This window comes from Bombina bombina, chromosome 1, assembly GCF_027579735.1.
Source record: "Bombina bombina isolate aBomBom1 chromosome 1, aBomBom1.pri, whole genome shotgun sequence".
In the NCBI taxonomy this organism is placed as follows: Eukaryota; Metazoa; Chordata; class Amphibia; order Anura; family Bombinatoridae; genus Bombina; species Bombina bombina.
The window spans coordinates 952499731-952524288 of NC_069499.1; the positions used below are offsets into that span (position 1 = coordinate 952499731).

At 41.2% G+C, this 24558-nt stretch overlaps 1 protein-coding gene across 1 annotated transcript in view; it reads right to left on the minus strand.

Moving 5' to 3' along the window:
- LOC128651370 (serine/threonine-protein phosphatase 4 regulatory subunit 1) overlaps positions 1-24558 on the minus strand; it is a 515789-nt gene that overhangs the window by 4531 nt on the left and 486700 nt on the right. The window contains exon 19 of the mRNA XM_053704495.1: positions 17735-17876. Within this exon, the coding sequence (XP_053560470.1) occupies positions 17735-17876 (142 nt within the window). The remainder of the gene's footprint in view (positions 1-17734; positions 17877-24558) is intronic.

Below are 24558 nucleotides of genomic sequence, written 5' to 3' on the forward strand. Positions count from 1 at the left end.
GGTCTGAAGGTTCCCTCTTTCTTGGGAACCACAAACAGATTTGAGTAAAATCCTTGCCCTTGTTCCGTCCGCGGAACTGGGTGGATCACCCCCATTACTAGGAGGTCTTGTACACAGTGAAGAAAAGCCTCTTTCTTTATTTGGTTTGCTGATAACCTTGAAAGATGAAATCTCCCTTGTGGAGGAGAAGCTTTGAAGTCCAGAAGGTATCCCTGAGATATAATCTCCAACGCCCAGGGATCCTGGACATCTCTTGCCCAAGCCTGGGCGAAGAGAGAAAGTCTGCCCCCCACTAGATTCGTTTCCGGATAGGGGGCCCTCTCTTCATGCTGTCTTAGGGGCAGAAGTAGGCTTTCTGGCCTGCTTGCCCTTGTTCCAGGACTGGTTGCTTTTCCAACCCTGTCTGTAACGAGCAGCAGTTCCTTCCTGTTTTGGAGCGGAGGAAGTTGATGCTGCTAATGCCTTGAAATTATGAAAGGCACGAAAACTAGACTGTTTGGCCTTTGATTTGGCCCTGTCCTGAGGAAGGGTGTGACCCTTACCTCCAGTAATGTCAGCAATAATCTCCTTCAAGCCGGGCCCGAATAAGGTTTGCCCTTTGAAAGGAATATTAAGCAATTTAGATTTAGAAGTTACATCTGCTGACCAGGATTTAAGCCATAGCGCTCTGCGCGCCTGAATGGCGAATCCGGAGTTCTTAGCTGTTAGTTTGGTTAAATGCACAACGTCATCCGAAACAAATGCATTAGCTAGCTTAAGGGCTTTAAGCTTGTTCAAAGTCTCATCCAATGGTGCTGTGCGAATAGCCTCTTCCAGAGACTCAAACCAGAAAGCCGCTGCAGCAGTGACGGGCGCAATGCATGCAAGGGGCTGTAATATAAAACCTTGTTGAAAAAACATTTTCTTAAGGTAACCTTCTAATTTTTTATCCATTGGATCTGAGAAAGCACAACTATCCTCCACCGGAATAGTGGTACGCTTGGCTAAAGTAGAAACTGCTCCCTCCACCTTAGGGACCGTCTGCCATAAGTCTCGTGTGGTGGCGACTCTTGGGAACATTTTTCTAAATATCGGAGGAGGGGAAAAAGGCACACCGGGTTTATCCCACTCCTTGTTAATAATCTCTGTAAGCCTTTTAGGTATATGAAAAACGTCCGTACACACCGGTACCGCATAGTATTTATCCAGCCTACATAATTTCTCTGGGATTGCAACCGTGTCGCAATCATTCAGAGCCGCTAATACCTCCCCTAGTAATACACGGAGGTTCTCAAGCTTAAATTTAAAATTTGAAATTTCTGAATCCGGTCTCCCTGGATCAGATCCGTCACCCACAGAATGAAGCTCTCCGTCCTCATGTTCTGCAAATTGTGATGCAGTGTCAGACATGGCCCTCATATCATCAGCGCGCTCTGTCCTTAACCCAGAGCTATCGCGCTTGCCTCTTAACTCAGGCAAATTAGATAATACTTCTTTCATAACATTAGCCATATCTTGTAAAGTGATTTGTAAGTGCCTTGATGTGCTTGGCGCCACAATCTCACGCACCTCCTGAGAGGGAGGCAAAGGTACTGACACGTGAGGAGAGTTAGGCGGTATAACTTCCCCCTCGTTGTCTGGTGATAATTTCTTTACCGGTAAAGACACACTTTTATTTAAAGTAACATCAATACAATTGGTACACATATTTCTATTGGGCTCCACATTGGCCTTTAAACATAATGAGCAAGCAGATTCATCTGTGTCAGACATGTTTAAACAGACTAGCAATGAAGCTATCAAGCTTGGAAATTTCTTTCAATAAGTTTACAAGCAATATAAAAAAACGCTGCAGCGCTTTTAAAAACACAAAAAAACTGTCACAGTTGAAATAACAACGAACTAATACGGTTATAGCAACCAATTTTAAACAGTAAATGTACGAAATTAGCAGAGGATTGCACCCATTAGCAAAAGGATGATTAACCCCTCAATACCCAAAACGGATAATCAATTTAAGATTTAACGCTTTTCTCACAGTCAAACACACTGTCACAGGTCTGCTGTGACCGATTACCTCCCTCAAAAATGAATTTTGAAGACCCCTGAGCTCTCTGGAGACGTCCTGGATCAAAGAGGAAGAAGCAGGAAGACTGTGCTAGAATTTTAACTGCACAACAAGGCGGTAAAAAAAGGTCCCTCCCACTCATATCACAACAGTGGGAGACCTGATATAACGGTGTCTATGCAGAAATATACGTTAGCCATGTGGAAAAAAAATCATGCCCAAAAAGATTTATCACCAAAGTACCTCACAAAACGAATAACATGCCAGTAAACGTTTTTAAAAAAACAACTTTCCAGTGTTATGCAAAGTTATCACTAAGCCTGCTACCAGTCGCTTCTACTGCAGTTAAGACTCATACATTTATTTCAGTACTAACAGTATTTAAAGTTAAATTCTAGTCCCTAGAAAATAACTCAACTGCGCATACATTTATCAGCCTGATACCAGTCGCTACTACTGCATTAAAGGCTGTACTTACGTCATATGGGTAACAGCAGTGTTTTCATAGTCAATTCCATTCCTAGAAAATATTTTACTGCACATACCTCATTTGCGGGGGACCCCGCATGCTATTCCCTTCTCCGAAGATACCCCACTCCTCAGAATGTGCGAGAACAGCCAGTGGATCTTAGTTACGTCTGCTAAGATCATAGAAAAAACGCAGGCAGATTCTTCTTCTAAATACTGCCTGAGTGAACAAACAGCACACTCCGGTGCTATTTTAAAATAATAAACTTTTGATTGAAGAATGTTACTCCTATCTCCTCTCACAACCTCCTTTATTGAGACTTGCAAGAGAATGACTGGATATGACATGTGAGGGGTGGAGCTATATAGCAGCTCTGCTTGGGTGATCCTCTTGCAACTTCCTGTTGGGAAGGAGAATATATCCCATAAGTAATGGATGACCCGTGGACTGAACACACTTAACAAGAGAAATTGGAATTTTTGCAAGACAAAGTTGAAATGCAACACTTAAAGTGCCAGTAAACCTAAAAAATAATGTTTAAATAATCAGGAGCGCTAAAAAGCTAAAAGCGATTGTCTAATCTTATTAAAGTGCTAAGTGTATGTGTTAAAAATATTGAAAATATTAATAAAGTGCAGAATTTGCTTATAAATTAAGTGTATCTAACTTGATTAATAATTTATCATAAAGTGTACAAGTGAAGGGATAGATCCGGACAGGTATACGTCTATTTTAACATATGCCTATAAGATTACTATGCATCTAAGAATATAGAGTAAAAAGTGGTCCTCTGATAAAATGTTTATAAAAGCACGAGCTGTGATATCACAGAGCTGAATTGTAAATATGTGTGTAGTGTGACAAAAGTGCTATAACTAAAATCAAGTGGAGGAAAAAGGTGTCTACATATGTTATAAATTATAAATCTATAAATAAGATAATATAAGATAAAATTGAGAACATAGATTACTTGAAATCAATAAAATGTGCCAAAACATTAGGATTAAGTGTAGTAGTGATAGTAATAATGATCAAGATCAAGATAATAACAAGCTAATACAACCCTTGGAACAGCACAAGCACTTTCCATACAGGCACCAGCACTTTCGAAATAGAAGATTCCACATTTCCCGCACACTTGGATGATTGTGTGCACTGGACTGGTTCTATTTTAAAGTAAGGTGAGACTATAATTCCCATACACTGTTTGGACTATTTGTCCCCTTACAACGGATGGTTTAACCAGTATCCTGCGTGCTCATTGGCACTTAAGAGCGGATACCTCATTCAAAAGATCACGGCAGTGAAAAATCCGATACTGCCCACCTAAGGACCAATCAGATTGCGCCCTGTGAACAGCGCCTACAAAAAGTGACGTCACTCCGCTACGGCGGTAATTTTCCATCTACGGGACTGACCGCTGAACTGTTTGGAGGCAAGTCAGGATATTCCCCCTCCAACTAACTCTGTGAACTGGTTACGGGTAAGATAAGATTTCCCGTTTACAATAAGAACTGCTTATTTGGCTACCCGGATTTTCGTATTTGAAAAGTCAATCTCTTTTTCATCTATATGTGGTGGCAACCTTACTTTTAATGTTATACGGAGACGTCCGTTTTTATTTTGTTTGCACAAGTTTATAACTGATTAAATTTTAGGCAGAGCCTTAATCCTAATTTGTTGCGCATTATTACTATCACTACTACACTTAATCCTAATGTTTTGGCACATTTTATTGATTTCAAGTAATCTATGTTCTCAATTTTATCTTATATTATCTTATTTATAGATTTATAATTTATAACATATGTAGACACTGTTTTCCTCCACTTGATTTTAGTTATAGCACTTTTGTCACACTACACACATATTTACAACTCAGCTCTGTGATATCACAGCTCGTGCTTTTATAAACATTGTATCAGAGGACCACTTTTTACTCTATATTCTTAGATGCATAGTAATCTTATAGGCATATGTTAAAATAGACGTATACCTGTCCGGATCTATCCCTTCACTTGTACACTTTATGATAAATTATTAATCAAGTTAGATACACTTAATTTATAAGCAAATTCTGAACTTTATTAATATTTTCAATATTTTTAACACATACACTTAGCACTTTAATAAGATTAGACAATCGCTTTTAGCTTTTTATCGCTCCTGATTATTTTAACTATTTATGTTGATTTTCCACACCTTTGAAAGGGACCCCTAGGTAACTCAGGAGTATAGTGATTACACTCTGCGCTTATTAGTTCCTATTATATCTAAAAAATAATGTTATTTAATTCTGCACATAGTGCAGAATTATATAACATTATATTAGTGCTAGTTTTTTATTACATAATATATCCGGTGAATTTTTATAAAAGAAGAGGGTTTTCCAGACCCGCCCTCTGTGCTCTACTGAGCGGATCTGGTTTTCCCTCAGAGCGCATCGGGCCAGCTGTCTAGTCACAGCCCGGCCCGACCGCGCCATTACATTCAATGCAGCAGGAGCGTGCTGCATCGAATGTTGTTTCTGGCTATCACTCTGGATAGGAACACAAATGGAGGAAATATGTAAATCATGTTGAACAAACAGGGAAGCATACACGCCTGATGGTTCAGAGACATAGCACAATACTGGAGGAGACTGGAGCGTAAGGCCATGAGAGATCTCTATGGCAGATTCAAACATCTTACAATGTGATCAAAAACTTCCTGATTCAGAACCCCATGGGTGAAGAGACTGGTGACTGAAAAAGTCTGCCACCCAATTGTTAATACCTAGAATGTGGAGGGCATACATCCTGAACTAATAACGCTCTGCGCAACTACTGATGCGGGACACTGCCCTCATTTAATGTATGAATGAGCCATGATTCTCTCAGGAGGCTGCTGACCAGCAGTCTCATATGCCAAGCGAATAACACTCCTCAACCAACAAGAAAGAGAAGTAGCCATAGCCATCTTACCCTTATGCTTCCCAGAAAAGACAAAAAATAAACAAGACTGGCGAAAATCCTTTGTCGCCTGCAAATAATATTTCAATGCATGAACCACATCCAGGTTGTGCAACAAACACTCCTTATGAGAAGGAGGATTAGGACACAAAGAAGGAACAACATTTTCATACTGTAAGGCTGAAAGCTCAGAAACTCTTTGAGCCAAAGAAATAGCCACCAGAAACAAAACCTTCCAAGATAACATCTTAATATCCAAAGAATGCATAGGTTCAAACGGAGCCTGTTGAAGGACTCTAAGAACCAAATTAAGACTCCAAGGTGGAGTAGTAGACTTAAACAAAGGCCAAATTCTAACCAAGGCCTAACAAAAAGAATGAATATCTGGCACATCCGCCAGGCGCTTGTGCAATAAACTAGATAAAGCAGAAATTTGACCCTTCAGGGTACTAGCAGATAAATCTTTCTCCAAACCCTCCTGGAGAAAAGACAAAATCCTAGGAATCCTAACTCTACTCCACGAGTAGCATTTGGATTCACACCGATAGAAATATTTACGCCAAACCTTAATAAAAATAATTCTTCCTAGTCACAGGCTTACAAGCCTGAATCAAAGTCTCAATGACTGACTCAGAAAAATCACGTGTAGAAAGAATCAAACGTTCAATCTCCAAGCAGTCAGCTTCAGAGAAACGAGATTTAGATGAAGGAAGGGACCATGCAGAAGAAGGTCCTTCCTTAATGGAAGACGCCAAGGTGGAAGAGAAGACATCTCCACCAGATCTGCAAACCAGATTCTTCAAGGCCACGCCGGAGCAATGAGAATCACCAATGCCCTCTCTTGTTTGACCCGAGCAATGGCCTGAGGAAGAAGAGCAAACGCAGGGAACACATATGCCAGACTGAAAGTCCAAGGAACTGCCAGAGCATCTATCAGAACAGCCTGAGGATCCTTGGACCTCGACCTGTACCTCAGGAGCTTGGCATTCTGACTAAATGCCATGAGATCCAACACCGGCTGCCCCCAACAGAGAATCAAGCTGGAAAATACCTCTGGATGAAGTCCCCCCCCCCCCCCCCCCCCCCCGGCTCAGAAAATCCGCTTCCCAATTGTCCACCCCTAGAGAGTGGATTTCAGACAGACAACAGTTGTGAATCTCCGCCCACTGAATAATCTTGGCTACCTCTGTCATGGCCAAGGAACTCCAAGTTCGTCCCTGATGATTGATGCAAACCACTGACGTTATGTTGTCCGACTAAAACCTGATAAACTGGGTTGAAGCTAGCTGAGGCCAGGTTAGAAGAGCATTGAAAATTGCTCTCAGTTCCAAAACATTTATTGGAAGAACCGACTCCTCCTGAGTCCATAGACCCTGAGCCCTTAATGAACCCTAGACAGCACCCCAGCAAACTGGCATCCGTGGTTACAATCGCCCAGGCAGGTTTGCGAAAGCAAGTTCCCTGAGAGAGAAGATCCTGAGACAACCACCATGGAAGAGAATCTCTGGACATCTGATCTAGAACAATCTTTGGAGATAGAACCGCATAATTCCTGTTACACTGCCTGAGCAGAGCAAACGGAATGATGTCCATGACTGAAATCATTAGACCATAACCTCCATGCACTGAGCCACTGACAGCCAAGGAAGGGACTGAAGAGCAAGACACGTATTTAAAATCTTTGACTTTCTTGCTTCTGTCAGAATTTTTTTTTTATCTTTAGAGAATCTATTACGGTCCCCAAAAATACCACTCTTGTAGCCGGAATTAAGGAACTTTTTCCTAAATTCACCCTCCAACCGTGGGAGCGCAGAAAAGACAACAACTACTATGTGTGGGAGTTTGGTAGTTGAAAAGATGGAGCCTGAACTAGAATGTCGTCCAGATAAGGAGCCACTGCAACACCCTTCAATCGAAGCACCGCCAACAATGCTCCGAGGACCTTTTAAAAAATTCTGGGAGCTGTTGCATTGTCTAGAAATGCAAATCTTAGGAACCTGTGATGACCCCTGTGAATAGGAATATGCAGATACGCATCCTTTAGATCCACTGTGGTCATGAACTGACCTTCCTGAACAAAAGGAAGAATGGAACAAATAGTTTCCATCTTGAAAGACGGAACCCTGAGAAACTTGTTTACACTTTTGAGATCTAAAATAGGTCTGAAAGTCCCCTCCTTTTTGGGAACAAAAAAGATTGGAATAAAAAACATAATTTATGCTTACCTGATAAATTTATTTCTCTTGTAGTGTAGTCAGTCCACGGGTCATCCATTACTTATGGAATATACCTCTTCCTAACAGGAAGCTGCAAGAGGATCACCCAAGCAGAGCTGCTATATAGCTCCTCCCCTCACATCATATTCAGTCATTCGACCAAAGCAGACGAGAAAGGAGAAACCATAGGGTGCAGTGGTGACTGGAGTTTAATTAAAATTTAGATCTGCCTTAAAGACAGGGCGGGCCGTGGACTGACTACACTACAAGAGAAATAAATTTATCAGGTATCCATTACTTATGGAATACCAATACCAAAGCTAAAGTACACGGATGAAGGGAGGGACAAGGCAGGAACATTAAACAGAAGGAACCACTGCCTGAAGTACCTTTCTCCCAAAAATAGCCTCCGAAGAAGCAAAAGTGTCAAATTTGTAAAATTTTGAAAAGGTGTGAAGCGAAGACCAAGTCGCAGCCTTGCAAATCTGTTCAACAGAGGCCTCATTTTTAAAGGCCCAGGTGGAAGCCACAGCTCTAGTAGAATGAGCTGTAATCCTTTCAGGAGGCTGCTGTCCAGCAGTCTCATAGGCTAAACGTATTATGCTACGAAGCCAAAAAGAGAGAGAGGTAGCCGAAGCCTTTTGACCTCTTCTCTGTCCAGAGTAAACGACAAACAGGGAAGAAGTTTGACGAAAATCTTTAGTTGCCTGCAAATAGAACTTCAGGGCATGGACTACGTCCAGATTATGCAAAAGTCGTTCCTTCTTTGAAGAAGGGTTAGGACACAGAGATGGAACAACAATCTCTTGATTGATATTCCTGTTAGTAACTACCTTAGGTAAGAACCCAGGTTTAGTACGCAGAACTACCTTGTCTGAATGAAAAATCAGATAAGGAGAATCACAATGTAAGGCAGATAACTCAGAGACTCTTCGAGCCAAGGAAATAGCCATCAAAAACAAAACCTTCCAGGATAACAGCTTGATATCAATGGAATGAAGGGGTTCAAATGGAACGCCTTGAAGAACATTAAGAACTAAGTTTAAGCTCCACGGCGGAGCAACAGTCTTAAACACAGGCTTAATCCTAGTTAAAGCCTGACAAAAAGCCTGAACGTCTGGAACTTCAGCCAGACGTTTGTGTAGAAGAATAGACAGAGCAGAAATCTGTCCCTTTAACGAACTAGCAGATAAGCCCTTTTCTAAACCCTCTTGTAGAAAGGACAATATCCTAGGAATCCTAACCTTACTCCATGAGTAACTCTTGGATTCGCACCAATATAAATATTTACGCCATATCTTATGGTAAATTCTTCTGGTAACAGGCTTCCTAGCCTGTATTAAGGTATCAATAACCGACTCAGAGAAGCCCGCTTAGATAGAATCAAGCGTTCAATCTCCATGCAGTCAGCCTCAGAGAAATTAGATTTGGATGGTTGAAAGGACCCTGAATTAGAAGGTCCTGTCTCAGAGGCAGAGACCACGGTGGACAGGACGACATGTCCACTAGGTCTGCATACCAGGTCCTGCGTGGCCACGCAGGCGCTATCAGAATCACCGAAGCTCTCTCCTGTTTGATCTTGGCAATCAAACGAGGAAGCATCGGGAATGGTGGAAACACATAAGCCATGTTGAAGACCCAAGGGGCTGTCAGAGCATCTATCAGCACCGCTTCCGGGTCCCTGGACCTGGATCCGTAACAAGGAAGCTTGGCGTTCTGGCGAGACGCCATGAGATCCAGATCTGGTTTGCCCCAACGAAGAATCAGTTGAGCAAAGACCTCCGGATGAAGTTCCCACTCCCCCGGATGAAAAGTCTGGTGACTTAGAAAATCCGCCTCCCAGTTCTCCACGCCTGGGATGTAAATCGCTGACAGGTGGCAAGAGTGAGACTCTGCCCAGCGAATTATCTTTGAGACTTCCAACATCGCTAGGGAACTTCTGGTTCCCCCTTGATGGTTGATGTAAGCCACAGTCGTGATGTTGTCCGACTGAAATCTGATGAACCTCAGAGTTGCTAACTGAGGCCAAGCTAGGAGAGCATTGAATATTGCTCTTAATTCCAGAATATTTATTGGGAGGAGTTTCTCCTCCTGAGTCCATAATCCCTGAGCTTTCAGGGAGTTCCAGACTGCGCCCCAGCCTAGAAGGCTGGCGTCTGTTGTTACAATCGTCCAATCTGGCCTGCGAAAGGTCATCCCCTTGGACAGATGTGGCCGAGAAAGCCACCATAGAAGAGAATCTCTGGTCTCTTGATCCAGATTTAGTAGGGGGGACAAATCTGAGTAATCCCCGTTCCACTGACTTAGCATGCACAATTGCAGCGGTCTGAGATGCAGGCGCGCAAATGGTACTATGTCCATTGCCGCTACCATTAAGCTGATTACTTCCATGCACTGAGCTACTGACGGGTGTGGAATGGAATGAAGGACACAGCAAGCATTTAGAAGTTTTGATAACCTGGCCTCTGTCAGGTAAATTTTCATCTCTACAGAATCTATAAGAGTCCCTAGAAAGGGAACTCTTGTAAGTGGTAATAGAGAACTCTTTTCCACGTTCACCTTCCACCCATGCGACCTCAGAAATGCCAGAACTATCTCTGTATGAGACTTGGCAGTTTGAAAACTTGACGCTTGTATCAGAATGTCGTCTAGGTACGGAGTCACCGCTATGCCTCGCGGTCTTAGTACCGCCAGAAGTGAGCCCAGAACTTTTGTAAAGATTCTTGGAGCCGTAGCTAATCCGAAGGGAAGAGCTACAAACTGGTAATGCCTGTCTAGGAAAGCAAATCTTAGGTACCGATAATGATCCTTGTGAATCGGTATGTGAAGGTAGGCATCCTTTAAGTCCACTGTGGTCATGTACTGACCCTCTTGGATCATGGGAAGGATGGTTCGAATAGTTTCCATTTTGAATGATGGAACTCTTAGAAATTTGTTAAGGATTTTTAAGTCCAAGATTGGTCTGAAGGTTCCCTCTTTCTTGGGAACCACAAATAGATTTGAATAGAATCCCTGCCCGTGTTCCGTCCGCGGAACTGGGTGGATCACCCCCATTAGTAAGAGGTCTTGTACACAGCGTAAACACGCCTCTTTCTTTATTTGGTTTGCTGATAACCTTGAAAGATGAAATCTCCCTCGTGGAGAAGAAGTTTCGAAGTCCAGGAGATATCCCTGAGATATGATCTCCAACGCCCAGGGATCCTGGACATCTCTTGCCCAAGCCTGGGCGAAGAGAGAAAGTCTGCCCCCCACTAGATCCGTTTCCGGATAGGGGGCCCTCTCTTCATGCTGTCTTGGGGGCAGCAGCAGGTTTCTTGGCCTGCTTGCCCTTGTTCCAGGACTGGTTAACTTTCCAGCCCTGCCTGTAACGAGTAACAGCTCCTTCCTGTTTTGGAGCGGAGGAAGTTGATGCTGCTCCTGCCTTGAAGTTACGAAAGGCACGAAAATTAGACTGTTTGGCCTTTGATTTGGCCCTGTCCTGAGGTAGAGCATGGCCCTTACCTCCCGTAATGTCAGCTATAATTTCTTTCAAGCCGGGCCCGAATAAGGTCTGCCCTTTGAAAGGAATATTAAGCAATTTAGATTTAGAAGTCACGTCAGCTGACCAGGATTTAAGCCATAGCGCTCTGCGCGCTTGGATGGCGAATCCGGAGTTCTTAGCCGTAAGTTTGGTTAAATGTACGACGGCATCAGAAACAAATGCGTTAGCTAGCTTAAGTGCTTTAAGCTTGTTCATAATTTCATCCAATGGAGCTGTGCGAATGGCCTCTTCCAGAGACTCAAACCAGAATGCCGCCGCAGCAGTAACAGGCGCAATGCATGCAAGGGGCTGTAAGATAAAAACTTGTTGAACAAACATTTTCTTAAGGTAACCCTCTAATTTCTTATCCATTGGATCTGAAAAGGCACAACTATCCTCCACCAGGATAGTGGTATGCTTAGCTAAAGTAGAAACTGCTCCCTCCACCTTCGGGACCGTCTGCCATAAGTCTCGTGTGGTGGCGTCTATAGGAAACATTTTCCTAAATATGGGAGGAGGGGAAAAAGGCACACCAGGTCTATCCCACTCCTTGCTAATAATCTCTGTAAGCCTTTTAGGTATAGGAAACACGTCAGTACACACCGGTACCGCATAGTATCTATCTAACCTACATAATTTTTCTGGAATTGCAACCGTGTTACAATCATTCAGAGCCGCTAATACCTCCCCTAGCAATATGCGGAGGTTCTCAAGCTTAAATTTAAAATTAGAAATCTCTGAATCCAGTCTCCCTGGATCAGATCCGTCACCCACAGAATGAAGCTCTCCGTCTTCACGTTCTGCAAACTGTGACGCAGTATCTGACATGGCTCTCACCTCATCCGCGCGCTCTGTCCTTAACCCAGAGCTATCGCGCTTGCCTCTTAATTCTGGCAATTTAGATAATACTTCTGTCATAACAGTAGCCATGTCTTGCAAAGTGATTTGTAAGGGCCTCCCTGATGTACTTGGCGCCACAAAATCACGCACCTCCTGAGCGGGAGGTGAAGGTACTGACACGTGAGGAGAGTTAGTCGGCATAACTTCCCCCTCGTTGTCTGGTGATAATTTCTTTACATGTAAAGATTGACTTTTATTTAAAGTAGCATCAATGCAATTAGTACACAAATTTCTATTGGGCTCCACATTGGCCTTTAAACATAGTGAACAAAGAGATTCATCTGTGTCAGACATGTTTAAACAGACTAGCAATGAGACTAGCAAGCTTGAAAATACTTTTCTAAATAAATTTACAAGCAATATAAAAAACGCTACTGTGCCTTTAAGAAGCACAAACAGCTGTCACAGTTGAAATAACAATGAACCAAAATAGTTATAGCAACCAATTTTTCACAGTAAATGTATTAAGTTAGCAAAGGATTGCACCCACCAGCAAATGGATGATTAACCCCTTAATACCCAAAAACGGATAACAATTTAATAATTAACGTTTTTCTCACAGTCAAAACACACTGTCACAGGTCTGCTGTGACTGATTACCTCCCTCAAAATGAATTTTGAAGACCCCTGAGCTCTCTAGAGACTATCTGGATCATGGAGGATGAAGTAGACAGATTGTGACTGAATTTTTACTGCGCAAAAAAGCGCTAAAATAGGCCCCTCCCACTCATATTACAACAGTGGGGAAGCTCAGAAAACTGTTTCTATGCAGAAAACAAAGATGGCCATGTGGTAAAAATCATGCCCCAATAAGTTTTATCACCAAGTACCTCACAAAAAACGATTAACATGCCAGTAAACGTTTTAAACATACATTTGAAAAGTTATGAATTGTTATTAATAAGCCTGCTACCAGTCGCTTTTACTGCAGTTAAGGCTCATACATTATTTCAGTATTAATAGTATTTTCAGAGTCAATTCCATTCCTTAGAAAAATACATTCAGTGTACACACACTCATCAGCCTAATACCAGTCGCTATCACTGCATTTAAGGCTGAACTTACTTTACATTGGTATCAGCAGTATTTTCTCAGTCAATTCCATTCCTCAGAAAAATAATTTACTGCACATACCTCATTTGCAGGGGGGCCCTGCATGCTATTCCGCTTCTCTGAAGTTACCTCACTCCTCAGATGAGAACAGCCAGTGGATCTTAGTTACGTCTGCTAAGATCATAGAAAACGCAGGCAGATTCTTCTTCTAATGCTGCCTGAGAATAAACAGCACACTCCGGTGCCATTTAAAATAACAAACTTTTGATTGTAGAAATAAACTAAGTTAAAAAACAGCACAGACCTCTCACAGCGACCTATCTAGTTAGGCTGCAAGAGAATGACTGAATATGACATGTGAGGGGAGGAGCTATATAGCAGCTCTGCTTGGGTGATCCTCTTGCAGCTTCCTGTTAGGAAGAGGTATATTCCATAAGTAATGGATGACCCGTGGACTGACTACACTTAACAAGAGAAACCCAGACCCTGTTTCTGAACCGGAACAGGAACTATCACTTCCATGTCGGAAAGATTCTGAACACAACGTAAGAACGTCTTTCCTTTTGTCTGGTTTACAGATAAGCTGGAGAAAAGAAACCTGTCTCTGGGAGAAAAATTCTTGAACTCCAGATTGTAACCCTGGGACACGATATCTACCACCCAGGAATCCTGAACATCTCGAACCCAAGCTTGATCGAAGAAAGAGAGCCCCCCACAAGATCCATTCCCCGATCGGGGGCAGACCCTTCATGCTGATTTTGAGTCAGCAACAGGCTTCCTGGACTGCTTCCCCTTATTCCAAGGCTGATTTGACTTCCAAGATGGCTTGGACTGTTCCTGCTTGGAGGAAAAAGAGGAAGATTTACCAGAGAAGTTATGAAAGGAAGGAAAATTACTCTGCCGACCCTTCTATTTATTTATTTTATCCTGAGGAAGAGAATGCCCCTTCCCTCCCGTAATATCAGAAATAATCTCAGCCAAAACTAGCCCAAACAAGGTCTTACCCTTGTAAGGAATAGACAAAAGCTTAGACTTAGAGGACATATACGCAGACCAGGATTTTAGCCATAAAGCTCTGCGAGCTAAAATGGCAAAACCAGAAATTTTTGCTCCCAACTTGATGACCTGAAGAGAAGCATCTGCAATAAAGGAATTAGCCAACTTCAAAGCCTTGATTCTATCTTGAATTTCTTCAAGAGGAGTATCTTGTAGAATAGAATCAGACAATGCATCAAACCAATATGCCGTCACACTAATAACCGTAGCAATACATGCAGCCGGTTGCCATTAATACCCCTGGTGAACATAAATCTTTTTAAGCAAAACTTCCAACTTCTAATCCATAGGATCTTTAAAGGAACCGCTGTCCTTAATAGGAATAGTGGTCCTCTTGGTCAGAATGGAAACTGCTCCCTTCACCCTAGGAACTATCTGCCAAGAATCCTTAATAGAATCAGCAATAGGAAACATCTTTAAAAAAATTGGAGAAGGGGAAAAAGGAATCCCATACTTCTCCCATTCTTGTGCAATAATATCTGAAACATGATATGGTATAGGAAAACTTCCACTGAGGAAGGGACATCAAGAAACTTATTAAGTCATCCAAGGTAGCCAAAACCTCCTTGAGTAACAAACGGAGGTGCTCTAGCTTAAACCTAAAGGTAACAACTTCAGATTCAGAAGAAGGATTTACACTATCAGAATCCGAGATCTCATCCTAGGATGCTACTGAAGTATCTTCCTCCACAGACTTATGAGAACACTAGACCCAATTGCAACAGAATCAGAAACCTTATACTTCCTCTTGTGCTTCCCCTGCAACATAGAAAAGGCAGACAAAGCCTCAGATACTGCCGAGGATATATGGGTAGCCATATCCTGCAAGGAAAAAACAACCTGAGACGAAACACAGGGCACTGCAGAAGATAGGGACGTATGAGGAGAAAGCTGCGGATTAGCCTGAACAGGAGACTCCTGAACAGGAGACTCCTGAACAACATCCGCCCTAGACAATGAAGGCTCAGAATCAAAAAGTCTATCCTTGTAATGTAATGTTCTTTCAATACAAGAGGAACAAAAAGGGATAGGAGGCTCAACATTAGTATTTAAACATAGAGAACAAGCAACAGCTTGCAAGGCCTCTTGGCCCATCGTATTCCAAAGGAAAAAACCTTAATCATAAAAAGTTCAAATCAGAATTTTAATGAAACAAAAAAACGTTACTGTCCCTTTAAATTTTAAACACTTTTTTTTTTTAAAACTAGAAAATCCTTAAATAAACTGCACAATAAATCTTGCAGCAACAATTTTTCACAAAATGAATGCAAAAAGCAACACAAACGTTATAGTCCCTGAAATTCAGACAGAAACTTAAAGGGCCAGTATACACACAAAATAATTTGGGCTAATTTAATAAAACTCTTTATGTATACAAAGTTTGCAATTGACATGCATTATTTGTTTTACTTCTAAAGAGTTAAAAATGGGGAAGAAACTTGCAGTGTTTTTACTGCATATGGAGACAATCATCCTACACACTACTTAGAGAGAGTTTTTACCTCAGTCCCTAACTAGTGTGCTTACTGACAGCCCTCCTGCTAGAGCTGTGTAATGCAGTCTGCACATAACACTGCACAAAGTACAAGCATAAAAACAAATGAATAAATCTGAGAAAAATACTTTGTCCATTTAACTCAGAAAACTAGTTTAATGCACAGCTAATAATGTGGGTTACTAGTAAATATCGAAAACAGTAGAATATGTTATTAACATGCAACCCCTGCACCGCTGAAAACAAACAAAGTTTGCTAGAAAAAAAAGTTAGTTTGAAAAAAAAAAGTTGTTAAAAAATAAATAAATGTTATGCTAAAGCTGGGGCCCCCCTGAGGGTTGGACCTGCCGGGCCCGGTCGCAGTTGCGACTTCTGCACCAGTGATAGTTACGCCCCTGCCTCTCTGCCTTCCGTTGTGTCACTGCAGAAATTCCACCCCCCTCCAAGTTCAGCAGTGTTAGAGCCTCGGTGAAGTCAGTGAAACTTTACAAACAAAATGTCAAACGATTGGCTGCATTGTGCTCATGTCAGCTGAGCTGCTGACAACAAACGGACAAAGACTAAAAATGTTTACATATTAAAAAAAAAAATATGCAACATCCTGTACATTGCTATAAAGTAATAACACGGCTCACAGATAGATCTTCCGGAAATTGACATGTATTAGCTGCTCCAGCATGGGGGCTGGCTGTAAGGACAATAGGGAGAGAGGAGACAAGTCTTGCTTTGTAGCTAGTGTGTCCTACAAACGTATTCTTAGGTAGTGAAACTTTATCATCAATTTTAGAAGTTTTAGCAGCAAAATTGCGAATACATGCCAATTACAAACTTTATCATCTTTGAATTCGTTATTTAAATAGGCCATTTTTTGGGTGTATAATGTCCCTTTAAATATAAACGGAGCAACAGCCCCATAAAGTCAGAAAATGATCCGGACCCTCACACAGCCGGACCGGAGAGAACGCTGAACCACCTATGAGGAGCTATGCAACAGAGCTGCAACATCCAGGAACAACAGGAAACAGTTAAAAGGGCGCCAAAAACGTCCTTGCCATCTCAGATAAGCCTGCCTATTGTGGGGGTGGCCTAACAAACCTCCAGGTAGCCATTAATACACAAACAAAAAACATGTACACCAAAGTGAAAACATAATAAACTGAGCCAAACATCCCCAGTGCCTGCAAAACTGCCATACAATAAACCGTTAACCTAGAAGGCCGATTGTATATTTAGACAGAATTAACTGTCAAAGTGCCAAATTCTCCTATATCAAAACAGGGGAAGAAATAGGCACTTACCTCAAAAATCTGTCCGGCAGCAGGACAGCTCACTTGGTATGAGAGGGGCTTCCTACCTCACATGGACCTGTGGAAAAAAGAAAAGGCTGAGTAAACTTACTCAAACTTTCAATCAAGGGCAGCATGAAATTACTTGGGAGGTCCAGTGGGGATTATACCCTACAAGTTCCCAAATGCTTAAAAGCCACCATTTGCTCTACTGAAGAGACTGACATGGACTAAGGCTAAAACCAAAGAAAACCAGAGCAAACTTGCTCTGCTTAAAAAATAAACTCTTGATTTATCTTTACCCCTCCTTGCAACTGATACAAGCAAAGAGAATGACTGGGGATTGTGGGTAGGTGGAGTGGTATTTAACAGCTTTTGCGGAGGTGCTCTTTGCCTCCTCCTGCGGGTCAGGAGTGATATTCCCAACAGTAATTAAGATGATCCGTGGACGCACCTTGTCATTAGAAAGAAATAGATAATAAAAGTAAATTGGAAAGTTGTTTAAAATTGCATGCACTACCTGAATCATGACTTTAATGTCCCTATACAATATCTATTCATACAAGGTTTAGGAGGTTTAAATACTCAGCAAGACTGTTCAACAGTTTTACTGCAAAGTCTTAAATCAATATCCTTTCAATATGTTGCCATTGCTTACTTTATGCATTTTAACAGTCCTAAGAATTAGTAAAAATCACACACAATTTGCACTTTTATGATCTTACTGGAGAAGAAACTTACGTTTTTCTAGCAAGGTTTGTTTCAGTGCCTTAGCAAGCAATACCCTAACATTGGGCACTGGATCTGATGCAAGACTAAGTAGGTTGGGAAGCAACTGTGTAGCAAACTGCTCTGCTGGAATGCATTCATCCTGCACTATTACCTGGAAAAAAAAAAACACAAATTGTCAGAATCGAGAAAACTAACATTTATTCATTGCAGTAAGCGGTGCTTTGTTATTTCACTGAATGCAGTAAGTGGTGCTTTGTTATTTCACTGAATGCAGTAAAGCAGTGCTTTATTTCACTGATTGCAGTAAGCAGTGCTTTATTATTTAACTGAATGCAGTAAGCAGTGCTTTGTTATTTCTCTGAATGCAGAAAGTGGTGCTTTGTTATTTCCCTGAATGCAGTAAGTGGTGCTTTGTTAGTTTACTGAATGCAGTAAGTGGTGCTTTGTTATTTTACTGAATGCAGTAAGCGATGCTTTGTTATTTTACTGAATGCAGTAAGTGGTGCTTTGTTATTTTACTGAATGCAGTAAGCAGTGCTTTGTTATTTTACTAAATGCAGTAAGCAGTGCTTTGTTCTTTCACCGAATGCAGTAAGTGGTGCTTTGTTATTTCACTGAATGCAGTAAGTGGTGCTTTGTTAGTTTACTGAATGCAGTAAGTGGTGCTTTGTTATTTTACTGAATGCAGTAAGCGGTGCTTTGTTATTTTACTGAATGCAGTAAGCGGTGCTTTGTTATTTTACTGAATGCAGTAAGCAGTGCTTTGTTATTTTACTGAATGCAGTAAGCGGTGCTTTGTTATTTTACTGAATGCAGTAAGCAGTGCTTTGTTATTTTACTAAATGCAGTAAGCAGTGCTTTGTTCTTTCACCGAATGCAGTAGGTGGTGCTTTGTTATTTTACTGAATGCAGTAAGCGGTGCTTTGTTATTTTACTGAATGCATTAAGCGGTGCTTTGTTATTTTACTAAATGCAATAAGCAGTGCTTTGTTCTTTCACCGAATGCAGTAAGTGGTGCTTTGTTATTTTACTGAATGCAGTAAGCAGTGCTTTATTTCACTGAATGCAGTAAGCAGTGCTTTGTTATTTCACTGAATGCAGTAAGCGGTGCTTTGTTATTTCACTGAATGCAGTAAGCGGTGCTTTGTTATTTCACTGAATGCAGTAAGCGGTGCTTAGTTATTTCACTGAATGCAGTAAGCAGTGCTTTATTATTTCAACAAATACAGTAAGCAGTGATTTATTATTTCACTGAATGCAGTCAAGCACTGCTTCATTATTTCACTGAATGCAGAAAGTGGTGCTTTGTTTTTTCACTGAATGCAGTAAGCTGGTTAAGTGGATCATTTCTGGATTACATATTTTGTATTTGTATGTAAATCAGTAAAAATTAAATCTAGAATGTTAAACTAATTTAATTGTTGGAATGCATGTGCAATTAAAAAAAACTCATCACTGGACGTAACAGAACTCCTGAAATTACAAATTTGTAACTGCTTACATGATTAATGTATTGCTTTTATGGTGGTGAGAGTCCATGAGCCATCACATATGGGATTAAAGGGACAGTCTACCATAGAATTGTTATTGTTTTAAAAGATAGATAATCCCTTTATTACCCATTCCATAGTTTTGCATAACTAACACTGTTATATTAATATACTTTTTACCTCTGTGATTACCTTGTATCTAGAAACCTTCTTCCTCTTACACTTAACATAAGATTTTAAGCCCTCCCACTTTCCCATGATCCCTCAATTATAAAAATCAACAAGAGAACATTTTTTTTTTTAGAAAAGTAGGAAAGAAAAGCAGGGTAGGTGAAGTGAAAGCTGGTACAGCCGCAAATGTATTGAAACAAGGACGGATTTAGTTGACTCTCACCATCATGAAAGAAATTAATTTATCATCAGGTGAGCATACATTTTGTATACTTTCATAAGATGGTGAGGGTCTACGAGCCATCATATTTGGGTTCCTATACCCAAGCAGGTACAGCGGGGCTTGCAGAACTTCCCTACCAAAAACAGCTTCAGAAGATGCAAATGTGTCAAAATGGCAATGCAAATATTACAAAATAACTGCCTTAGAAATCTGTTCAATGGAAGAATAGGCAGTAATTAACTCTGGGGGAAGACATCCCTGCTTCCAAGTATGCTTTGCTAATCAAAGCTTTAATCCAAGCTGCCAAGTTAATTGCTGTAGCTTTTTGCTCCTTGTGGGAATCAGAGAAATTGATGAACAAATAAGCATTTCTAAATCCTTGTGCGGCCTGAAGGTAAAAATGTAAAAGCACTGACCACACACAAGTCATGAAGCAATCTCGCGTTTTTAGGAAATGGGCAGAGAATGAACCAAAAATTCCTGACTGATGTTATCCGTAGATACAACCCTAAGAAGGAAAGAACAGTTACCACCTTGTCCTGATGAAAAAATAAAGGGGAATAAAAGGAGAGTGCTAAAATGTCAATTACCCTTCTGGCAGAAGAAATGGAAAAGAGAAAAAAAAAAATAGTAGCAATTAACACCAAAATATAAGTAATTTCTAGATCTTGGCTCATATCACTGAGTAATACCTACCAGCGAGAAGCCCCTCATAAAGGGACTTGTACAGACCCGAACACTCCCATGGTTACCTTACTAGAGGTAACACTAAGGTAGCGCCCCCCTCCTCCTCCTAGCGATGAATGGCCAAAAATGGCACAACCAAAGTAGGGAGGAATCCTGGTAGGTATTACCCAGGGATATGAGCCACGATAAGGAAATTACTTATTTGTCTACAACAGCTTGTAATGGGAAATAAAGGTGTGAGGGGAACACCAGACTGCTTCTTGACAGATCTCAGGAGTAGCATCTGCTTCAAAAGCCCAAGAAGTAGCCACAGTCATTGTGCAATATTGCCTGAACAATCAAATTAGAGAAAGTAGATTTTGCAGGAGCTTGGAATGACAAACTATCAGTCTTAAGAAAAGAAAGTCCTTTTGACAAATAAATGCAAGCAACAGACAACATCCAAACAGTAGCATGGAACTTGTTGATTTTCTCATTTGTCAGTACAAAAAGAAGGAAGAACACTGTATTTTATACTGTTAAAGTCAGAGATAACCTTAGGCAAAAATTTCAGGACTGTACGAAGGACAACCTTTTCCCTTGTGAAAAGCAATAAAAGGTTCCTTAAAGGGACATAATATTCATATGCTAAATCACTTGAAAAATATCACCTGAACATCTCTATGTAAAAAAGGAAGATATTTTACCTCATAATTTCCTCAGCTCACCAGAGTAAGTCCTGTGTAAAAAGTTATACTTCAGCTGCTGTCCAGCTGCAGGTAAAAAAAGAAAAAAAAGAAGAAGAAATGAACTGCAGCCAATCAGCATCAACAGTGCTGAGGTCATGAGCTATTTTACTGTGATCTCATGAGATTTGACTTAACTCTCATGAGATTTCATAGTAAACTTCCTTAAACTGAATAGGGAAATAACATGAGTGTTCAAGAGGCTCACTCCCTTGGCTGTCCAGGGACAGACATACTGATTTGCTGCTTTAAGTCCTTTGCAATGGGGTTTAAATACTTAGGACATTTTGAGGTAAAATATCTTTCTTTTTTACATAGAGAATTATGTTCAGGTGATATTTTCTAGTCAGCTTTTAACAGCTATGCTGCATCACTTTCAAGTGTTTCAACAGTTGGGTATCATGGCCCTTTAACAGGAAGTGCCTGCAACTCAGAAACATGTCTTGCTGAAGTTATAGCAACAAGGATGAGGATTAAGCTTTAAAAACCAAAGGGAAACTTCTCTAATTGGTTTAAAAGGAGCATCCATCATAACTTCAAGGATTAAAAGAAGATGCCAGATTCGCAAAACGGAATCAGAAACGGAATCAGAAAAAAAAAACTGGAAGCAGAAAAAATATGAGCCAAGGCTTGAAACCCCCCCCCTGCAAAACAAGAGGTTTCAGAGCCCACTTAATAATTGAAACAGAAGATTTATCTGAGACTTGAACCTTTAAGTTCCTGGCACAAATCTTTACAGAAACCATAATAAAGAAAATCAGGTAGATGAGTATTCAATTTTAGCAGTAGAGGCATTATGCTGTACCATCCAGGATGGAAAGGTGTCCTAAATCCTGTAATAAGCTGATGAAGTAGTTTTCTTCCGGGCCTGAAGTAAGTTATTTACTACAGTTGAATCTTTCAGCTCCATTTATAATCTTGTGATTTCAGCAACCATGTTAGGTTCAGAAGTTATAGATTTGGATTAACAATTGGACCCTGATGCTGCATGTCGCTGGACAGGGAAAGGAGCCAAGGGGGCTCTACTGCGAGGTGCACAAGCAGTAAAAACCATGGTCTCCTTGGCAAAAAGGGGATGATTGCAATGAAGGTTGCTCTCTCTATTCTTATTACCGACAGAAGTATTTTGGTACATGATAATTCTGGCTGGAAGCCATGTCCACACCCGGTAATCCCCATTTTTCCACAATCATATGAAACAGCCGTTTGTTCAGCTGCTATTCTGCTTGAGATATTGGATTCCTGCTCAAATAATGTACTTCTGTATTCTGCCTTCCTTGCAAACAAATTGCAATTAGATTTAGGGCATAAGGCAAAAATCAGAGCAACTTCCTTCAAGGTCTGTAAACTACTGACTCCTCCTTGAAGGTGAGTCTGTATGAACCTTTATTGATTTCCCCTTTAGATACTCATGAAAATGAAGAAAGGCTAACTGGGAAACCCTGAGATTGTGTCCCAGACTCCCTGAGCATAAAGCTGATGACAAACAGCTGCTCATCCAAACTTGCTTGAGTCTTTTCGTGCAATAACCCAAGATAGGTCTCACAAAGGAAGGCCTCTTACAAATTTCCGAACTGTGCAGGAAATGCCCATTCTACCATAATTATTACTGAAGCCATATGACCCAGGACTCTCATCTACTGCTGAGCGGTCATCTGCAGTAAGGACTAAAGGCTGCTGAAAAACCTTATCAGGAATGGTCTGTTGAAGGAGTAATGTTACAAGAGTCTTCCTGGTACTGGAGTCTTTTTAAAGAATGGTAGTCCGTCTAGTCTCTTATACCCCCAATTTTTTAGAGGGTAAAGGGAAAATATTTTTGAACTTTAAAAGGTAAAAAAGGGTCCTGGTTTGTTCCATTTCATAGTGATTAGGTCAGAATCCGAATCAGGAACAGGGAAGGTAGATGGCTTTTATGGAGTTGCCATAAAGAACTTTGTGTAGATGGAGGGTCCTCAACCTCAAAGACTAACAATCTGTTAAAAACATAAATTATGCTTACCTGATAATTTCATTTCCTTCTGTATGAGGAGAGTCCACGGCATCATTCCTTACTGTTGGAAATACTGAACCTGGCCCCCAGGAAAAGGCAGACACACCCCAGCCTTAAATACTCCCCCCTACTTCCCTCATATCCCAGTCATTCTGCCAAAGGGAACAAGCAACAGTAGGAGAAATATCAGGGTATAAATGGTGCCGGAATAGAAAATAAATTTTGGTCCGCCCATCGGAGTATACGGGTGGGGGCCGTGGACTCTCCTCATACAGAAGGAAATTAAATTATCAGATAAGCATAATTTATGTTTTCCTTCTTAATATAAGGAGAGTCCATGGATTCATTCCTTTCTGTTGGGAAAACTATACCCAAGCTCTAAACTACACTGAATGATAACATGAGGGGTAAAAGAAATGTGGACCCTAATCTGAGGGCACCACAGCCCGCAAAACCTTTCTTCCAAAAGCTGCCTCAGCCGAAGCAAAAACGTAAAATTTGTAGAATTTTGAAAACGTTTGTAAGGAGGACCAGGTAGCCTTACAAATCTGATCCATAGAGGCCTCGTTCTTAAAGGCCCAAGAGGAAGCCACCACTCTAGTGGAATGAGCCGTAATCCTCTGAGGAGGTGTAAGTCCCGCTGACTCATAAGCTAGGCGTATAACACTCCTCCACCAAAAAGATAAGGAAGTCGAAGAAGCCTTTAGACCCTTACGCTTTCCAGAGTAGATCACAAACAAAGAAGAAATTTGTCTAAAATACTTAGCAGCTTGAAGATAAAACTTCAAAGCTTGAACCACATCCAAATTATGAAGTAAACGTTCCTTTGAAGGAGGAGGATTAGGACACAAGGAAGGAACCACAATCTCCTGATTGATGTTACGATCAGACACCACCTTAGGAAGAAAACCCAAGCGGGTATGTAGAACAACCTTATCAGTGTGGAACACCAGATAAGGAGGCTCACATTGCAAGGCAGACATTTCAGAAACTCTGCGTGCTGACGCAATAGCCAATAGAAAAAGAACCTTCCAGGACAACAATTTAATGTTAACCGAATGCATAGGAGCCCGTTGCAAAAACAGAATTTATGTTTACCTGATAAATTACTTTCTCCAACGGTGTGTCCGGTCCACGGCGTCATCCTTACTTGTGGGATATTCTCCTCCCCAACAGGAAATGGCAAAGAGCCCAGCAAAGCTGGTCACATGATCCCTCCTAGGCTCCGCCTACCCCAGTCATTCGACCGACGTAAAGGAGGAATATTTGCATAGGAGAAATCATATGATACCGTGGTGACTGTAGTTAAAGAAAATAAATTATCAGACCTGATTAAAAAACCAGGGCGGGCCGTGGACCGGACACACCGTTGGAGAAAGTAATTTATCAGGTAAACATAAATTCTGTTTTCTCCAACATAGGTGTGTCCGGTCCACGGCGTCATCCTTACTTGTGGGAACCAATACCAAAGCTTTAGGACACGGATGAAGGGAGGGAGCAAATCAGGTCACCTAGATGGAAGGCACCACGGCTTGCAAAACCTTTCT